The sequence below is a fragment of the Oncorhynchus nerka genome, linkage group LG11 (assembly GCF_034236695.1).
Source record: "Oncorhynchus nerka isolate Pitt River linkage group LG11, Oner_Uvic_2.0, whole genome shotgun sequence".
NCBI lineage: Eukaryota > Metazoa > Chordata > Actinopteri > Salmoniformes > Salmonidae > Oncorhynchus > Oncorhynchus nerka.
This window is the reverse complement of record NC_088406.1, coordinates 61,427,343-61,434,855: the sequence shown is the minus strand read 5'-3', so window position 1 is coordinate 61,434,855 and position 7,513 is coordinate 61,427,343. Positions and strand designations below refer to the sequence as shown.

The 7,513-nt window shown below is 41.2% G+C and overlaps 1 protein-coding gene across 1 annotated transcript; it reads right to left on the bottom strand.

Moving 5' to 3' along the window:
- Positions 1-479: 479 nt before the first annotated feature.
- LOC115137696 (C-type lectin domain family 4 member E-like) lies at positions 480-3,819 on the bottom strand. The gene is made up of 6 exons (XM_029674023.2): positions 3,511-3,819; positions 2,881-2,988; positions 2,623-2,739; positions 2,348-2,487; positions 1,587-1,696; positions 480-1,476 (listed from the first exon to the last, which is right to left on the bottom strand). Exons 1-6 carry the CDS (start codon positions 3,620-3,622, stop codon positions 1,314-1,316), a joined length of 750 nt encoding a protein of 249 aa, XP_029529883.2. The 5' UTR covers positions 3,623-3,819; the 3' UTR covers positions 480-1,313.
- Positions 3,820-7,513: the final 3,694 nt, after the last annotated feature.

The window sequence follows — 7,513 nt, the reverse complement described above, 5'->3', positions numbered from 1 at the left end:
TATTTTGCTCCTTTGCACCCCATTATTTCTTTCTCTACTTTGCACATTCTTCCACTGCAAATCAACCATTCCAGTGTTTTAATTTTTTTTTTTGCCTTTACCTCCCTTATCTCACCTCACTTGCTCACATTGTATTATTGACTGTATGTTTGTTTTACACCATGTGTAACTCTGTGTTGTTGTATGTGTCGAACTGCTTTGCTTTATCTTGGCCAGGTCGCAATTGTAAATCCAGTGTTAATCTGCAATATTGTAATTATTCGCCTACCTCCTCATGCCTTTTGCACACATTGTATATAGACTCCCCCTTTTTTCTCTACTGTGTTATTGACTTGTTAATTGTTTACTCCATGTGTAACTCTGTGTTGTCTGTTCACACTGCTATGCTTTATCTTGGCCAGGTCGCAGTTGCAAATGAGCACCTGTTCTCAACTTGCCTACCTGGTTAAATAAAGGTGAAATAAAATGTTAAAAAATAGTTATTGATAGAATATGTAATTTTATTAAGTGACATTATTATATTAGACATCTTGACTATGAGTGCATGTTTTTATGACAACACAGATTTCTGGGGGGGGGAAAGCATATGAACAAAGGTCAAATGATTAATATTTCTATTGTCAGTTTGCACAATACAATAAATTAAAAGATGGCTAATCTCTTATCTTCTAAAAATGTTTATTTATAAAATCATTCCATCTGACAAAGAAATGATCAGTTTAAAGCAGCTGTCTTGTTCACAGTGGAAGCCACTGTTGGGTGGATAGATTATGACTGAACCTACAAGTCGCATCAGCTTCCAATTGAGTTGCATTCTCATATTACAACACAATCATTTCTCTTAAGCAATCTGAAGTAATTCTACCTGCTACTGTGATGTTCTGCACTTTGACCTTCTATATGCCTTTCTAGTCAGTAGAGGGTGCATATTAGTCATAGTTAACAGGAATGTTTTGTCAAGATTCATTTGAATTTTCTCTACAATTTGTGCTACTAATGAAATGCAGGAGACATTAACCTTTGTGTCGGAAAAAAAATCTAAACGCTATTGCAAATTCAAAAGGGAATTCAGATTATCTGAAACATATGCCAAAACAGCCGACTTGAAGAATTAACGTCTGATGTAGATTCAATGTTAGCTTTCATTTGAATCGTTAGCCAATTAGCGGGACTTTTTCTTTACATGTGTTATGGGTCATTTGTTTTCCTGCCAGGACTTGTCAGCATCAACTTGTAGGAGATGCTTCGTTTTTTTTTACAATGGAATTCAGATATTCTCCTGTGGGCAGATGCCATCAAGATGTGTAGGCCTATTAGGAGGACACGTTAGGTGTGTAGTTGCATACCCAACGGATAAGCAATGAGCAAGGCTGGTCATTCCATGATTGTATAATTCCCAGGGTATCTCTGAAGCTGTTGAAGACTGCACAGTTCTCACCCCCCTGGGCATTATTTGGCTCTCCTTCTCTCCAGAACCTAAGAACCAACCAGTTCAGTGAACAGTCAACCCAGGAAGAAGAACAAGTCCTTATTGGTTACTCTGCCTGCTCCATGGTAATTGATATGTTAATCTGCTTTTCACTCACTGTGTTGTGGTTGATGTTGTTCCATCCACCCATTTCCAGATCCCTTCCTGCTCTGAGTCAGTCAGACCAATCCAGAAATGCATTTTCCTCCCCAATGTGTTTAGAAAATGCTGTATACAAGAAAAGCAATATGTTTAGTCTCTCTCTCTCTTTCTTTCTCTCTCTCTCTCGCTCTTGTTCTCTCTCTTCTCTCTCTCTCTCTCTCTCTCTCTCTTTCTCTCTCGCTCTTGCTCTCTCTCTATCTCTCTCTCTCTTGCTCTCTCTCTCTTGCTCTCTCTCTCTCTATCGCTCTTGCTCTCTCTCTATCTCTTTCTCTCTCTCTCTCGCTCTTGCTCTCTCTCTCTCTCTCTCTCTCTTTCTCTCTCACTCTCACTTTCTCTCGCTCTTTCTCTCTCACTCTCTTTCTCTCTCTCTCTTTCTCTCTCTCTCTTTCTTTCTCTTTCTCTCTCACTCTTGTTCTCTGTCTATCTCTCTCTTGTTCTCTCTCTTTCTCTCTCGCTCTTGCTCTCTCTATATCTCTCGCTCTCTCTTTCTCTCTCTCTCTATCGCTCTTGCTCTCTCTCTATCTCTCGCTCTCTCTTTCTCTCGCACTCTCACTTTCTCTCGCTCTTTCTCTCTCACTCTCTTTCTCTCTCTTTCTCTCTCTCTCTCTTTCTCGCTCTTTTTCTCTCTCTCTCTCTGTTTCTCTCTCTCTTTCTCTCTCCCTCTTGCTCTCGCTCTATCTCTCTCTCTCTCGCTCTCTCATGTATCCACATACACACCTGTTCCTCTCTGCTGTTTATGATCAACAGATCTGCTCCTCTCTCTCTGCAGTCTTGTCTGCTCTCACTCCAAGTTTTACTGTTATTAGATAAGTAATAACAGTTACATCTGTGTCTCCTCCAGCCATCAGGACAGGGTCCTATAGATAGAGAATGAAATCATCTAATTCAGCTATACAGACCAATTATTATATACTACAATTATATAACACAGAACAATTGCTATTTATCACTATATCATCCCCTGCATTCCCATTCTACAACATCATACTTACCAAGCTCTGATATCTTCTTCTCCTGCTCTGAAACTGACCTCTGCAGCCGGAGTTTCTCCTCAGTCAGGTTGTTGTATGAAGTCTGGAGTCTGGACAGTCCGTAGTACTGTTCATCATCTGTGATTGAAAAGAGAAGAGAGCACACGCCAACAATCGTTTTTTTTTCCCGGCTCGCTCGTTCTTGCACACACATGCGCACGCATTCACAAACACACGCATAAATGCACACGCAGGTACACATGCGAGTTGAACACTCACAATGCACAGAGAGGCTTGTGACTGTGATCAGTAAGACAACACACAGCAGGCCCAGGGAAACTGTAGCCATCCTCCAAGGCTGAGAGTTCTGATTCTCATGCTTCAGTCCTGCAGGTGTAGAGAAACACGTGGTTACATGCACCTCACAAACCAATGCTGTTTACACCAAGAGGAACTGAGTCTTGTGGTCTTCAACCAGAAATCAAAGATGTTTCTGTCCTCCTCTACTATCACTTCCTTCCAAATTATATAGAAACATAATTTTTTTTAAACAATGCTTGAAACAAGTCCCTCTAAAAATTAGGAACCTTTCCACGAATTGCCTCACGGTTTCTCATTAATGATGACAATAAACCTCTTTATATTGACGTTGTAACCAGAGAACTTCTTTAAAGCTGCTTTGCCCCTTAGGCCCACTGAACACATCTGATATTGTTGTTGATCCCCAGCTGAATGGAGATGACCTTGTTGCATAACACGAGGGACCATTTATCATACTGATTTAAATGACTAGAGGTTTCGGGATCTGGGACTTTCATTCTCACTCAGATGTATTTAAATACCTTTAGTTTGCAGTGTGCTCATATCAAAATGTACTTCTCAGTCATTATTGTCTTTAAACACACTTACTTGTTCCAGCCTGTGGACTCTGGTGTAATGTCTCGTAACCTGCAGCCAGATCATTACAGTCTTTCACACGGATCTCCTCTACATTGGCATAGATGTCCTCTTCTATCTCCATATCTCAATGATGATGATAACTGGTACCGTGTGTATAGTTTCTGTCTTTGTATGCTGTCTGTCTCATCGATGCTCTGAATGTCCTTACAGTCCAAATTGCAATGAGGTGAAATAAGTGTGTGTGTGTGTGTGTGTGTGTGTGTGTGTGTGTGTGTGTGTGTGTGTGTGTGTGTGTGTGTGTGTGTCTGAGAGAGAGACAGGAACAGAGACAGAGAGAGAGAGAGAGAGAGAGATGAGAGTTCTGTTCCCCAACATCCATATAAAGAAACACAACAACATTCAATGTGGAATCAAATACAATAACAGTTGTATTTTCACTTTGGTTTAAAATAATCTATAATATGTATCACATGAATAGAGAAATTATGCCTGCAATGTACAATACAATTCAAACATTTCTGTTCTGTTAGCTTTCAGAATATGTCTTTAATGTTATCCAAAAATTGTACACAGTTCACTGTTAGATGATTAGATTTGACCCTGCATGTCAATTCACTACATTAGCTTTCAGGTTGGAGTTTCACATTCATAATACTATGGTTCTTAAAAAGCAATTATATATTATATAAATTAAATCATTACAAATCATAGCTACGATCATTACTAATCATAAGAACAATCATTACTAATCATAAGAACAATCATTACTAATCATAACTTATGTCGTAATAGATTTAAATTACACTTCAACAATAATCTTTAACAATACAATTGCTAACTAATAATACAATTGCTAACTCAAAAGGGAATTCTGATATTATTCTCCTGTTGTGGATGGATTTGTTATGACACTGCTCTCACATACCCATTGAGTACTCACTGAGCAAGGCTGGTCATTCCATGACTGAATCATTTCCCAGTCCCAAGACAGATTAATAAACCTGTTGAATACCACACAATCCTCCTCCCCATCAGTATTATTTGGCTCTCCTCTTCTCCAGAACCTAAGAACCAGTTCAGCAGAAAATGATATCAACATGATATTAGTTCAAGAAACAATACGCTTCAAAAAGAAACGGCAAGAAGTAAATATTACTCACGTTGTTGCTGATGTTGTTCCATCCACCCATTTCCAGAACCCTTCCATCTCTGAGTCAGTCAGACCAATCCAGAAGTGCACATCTTTCCCATTTTGTTTAGAAACACCTGAAAATAACATAGTTGGTATGTTTCGTCTGTCTGTCTGTCTGTCTCTCTCTCTCTCTCTCTCTCTCTCTCTCTCTCTCTCTCTCTCTCTCTCTCTCTCTCTCTCTCTCTCTCTCTCTGTGGAGCCCCTGCACCTACAGTACCAGCACCCAAGATGAGTACTGTTACCGATTTCAGTCTAAGTCAAGCACTGCACATACATACACTCAGACAGACAGACAGACACACACACGTTAAAGTTAGTACCTTATTTATGGTGATTGGCCGGCCTCTCCACTACTTTCTGAAAAGATGTGGTGACTAGTCTGTGACTGTGACAGACTGATTCTTCACATGACTGATTGTTGCCTAAGTAAGAGGTGAGAAGGAGGGACTGCCATGCAAAGGTTCTTCGGGCTGAGGAAACCAAACTCAAGCATTGTCATAAGAACTCTGCTGGGGACTATGTGTGTTTTCATGTCTGCATTTGCGCTACTGTAGATTACTGTGAGTGCACAATCATGTTTTATGTAACTTTGAAGGCAAGATTAAAATGTAGGTCAATGGACCTTGCACATAGTCACACATAATAATAAATCGCATGCATATGTATGCAGTATGATAATAAAACAATGAAAGCCAAATTACTTGGTCTAAAGTGCAGAAGTATGAAAAATAATATTGTTAGAATGGGAATAAAGGAGGATGAAAATGAAAACTATCAGTCAAAGGAGGAAAAAGTCGTCAATGAAACGTCAACTCAAGATAACGGACGAACAGTTGGAAACAAATGATTTACAAAAAGCTCACTGTTTCGGTGGCTGAGCAGAGGGAAGGCCCCGTCTGATCGTAGCTATGCTGACCCAATACAAAATGAAAATTGACATGTTACAACAAGGTAGGGAATTGAAGAATACCCCATTCTCTATTAATGAACAATTTCCTCATAAAATAGTGCCCTGTAGCCTACTTTCAAAAGGCTCCAAGCAGAGAAGCAGATTTTTTGTAAATGTTATTTCACCTTTATTTAACCAGATAGGCCAGTTGAGAACAAGTTCTCATTTACAAGTGTGACCTGGCCAAGATAAAGCAAAGCAGTGCGACACAAACAATAACACAGAGTTATACATGGGATAAACAAACATACAGTCAATAACACAATAGGGGGGGGGGGAATCTATATACAGTGTGTGCAAATGAGGTGAGATTAGGGAGGTAAGGCAATAAATAGGCCATAGTGGCGAAGTAATTACAATTGAGCAATTAAATACTGGAGTGATAGATGTGCAGAAGATGAATGTGCAAGTAGAGATACTGGGGTGCAAAAGAAAAAACACAATATGGGGATGAGGTAGTTGGATGGGCTATTTACAGATGGGCTATGTACGTACAGGTGCTGTGATCTGTGAGCTGCTATGACAGCTGATGCTTAAAGTTAGTGAGGGAGAAATGAGTCTCCAGCTTCAGTGATTTTTTTCAATTTGTTCCAGTCATTGGCAGCAGAGAACTGGAAGGAAAGGCGGCCAAGGGAGGAATTGGCATTGGGGGTGACCAGTGAAATATACCTGCTGGAGCACGTGCTACGGGTGGGTGCTGTTATGGTGACCAGTGATCTGAAATAAGGCGGGGCTTTACCTAGCAAAGACTTATAGATGACCTGGAGCCAGTGGGTTTGGCGATGAATATGTTGTGTGGACCAGCCAACAAGAGCATACAGGTCGCAGTGGTGGGTAGTATATGGGGTTTTGGTGACAAAACGGATGGCACTGTGATAGACTGCATCCAATTTGCTGAGTAGAGTGTTGGAGGATATTTTATAAATGACATCACCGAAATCAAGGATCAGTAGAATAATCCGTTTTAAGAGGGTATGTTTGGCAACATGAGTGAAGGATGCTTTGTTGCGAAATAGAAAGTAGATTCTAGATTTAATTTTGGATTGGAGATGCTTAATGTGAGTCTGGAAGGAGAGTTTACAGTCTAACCAGACACCTAGGTATTTGTAATTGTCCACATATTGTAAATCAGAACCGTCCAGAGTAGTGATGCTGGACGGGCAGGCAGGTCTGCGCAGCGATCGGTTGAAGAGCATGCATTTAGTTTAGAATTCAGCATTTAGATTTAGCATTTAGAATGTTCTTCTAATGGTCGATAAATTATATGTAAACAACCAAATGTTCAAGGACTCGAAGATTACAACGTGGCTGTGAGCGATAGCTACCTCCTGTTGAAGTAGTCATCTCCCGTCTGGATTACTGCAACTCGCTGTTGGCTGGGCTCCCTGCCTGTGCCATTAAACCCCTACAACTCATCCAGAACGCCGCAGCCCGTCTGGTGTTCAACCTTCCCAAGTTCTCTCACGTCACCCCGCTCCTCCACTCTCTCCACTGGCTTCCAGTTGAAGCTTGCATCCGCTACAAGACCATGGTGCTTGCCTACGGAGCTGTGAGGGGAACGGCACCTCAGTACCTCCAGGCTCTGATCAGGCCCTACACCCAAACAAGGGCACTGCGTTCATCCACCTCTGGCCTGCTCGCCTCCCTACCACTGAGGAAGTACAGTTTCCGCGCAGCCCAGTCAAAACTGTTCGCTGCTCTGGCCCCCCAATGGTGGAACAAACTCCCTCACGACGCCAGGACAGCGGAGTCAATCACCACCTTCCGGAGACACCTGAAACCCCACCTCTTTCAGGAATACCTAGGATAGGATAAAGTAATCCTTCTCACCCCCCCCCCTTAAAAGATTTAGATGCACTATTGTAAAGTGG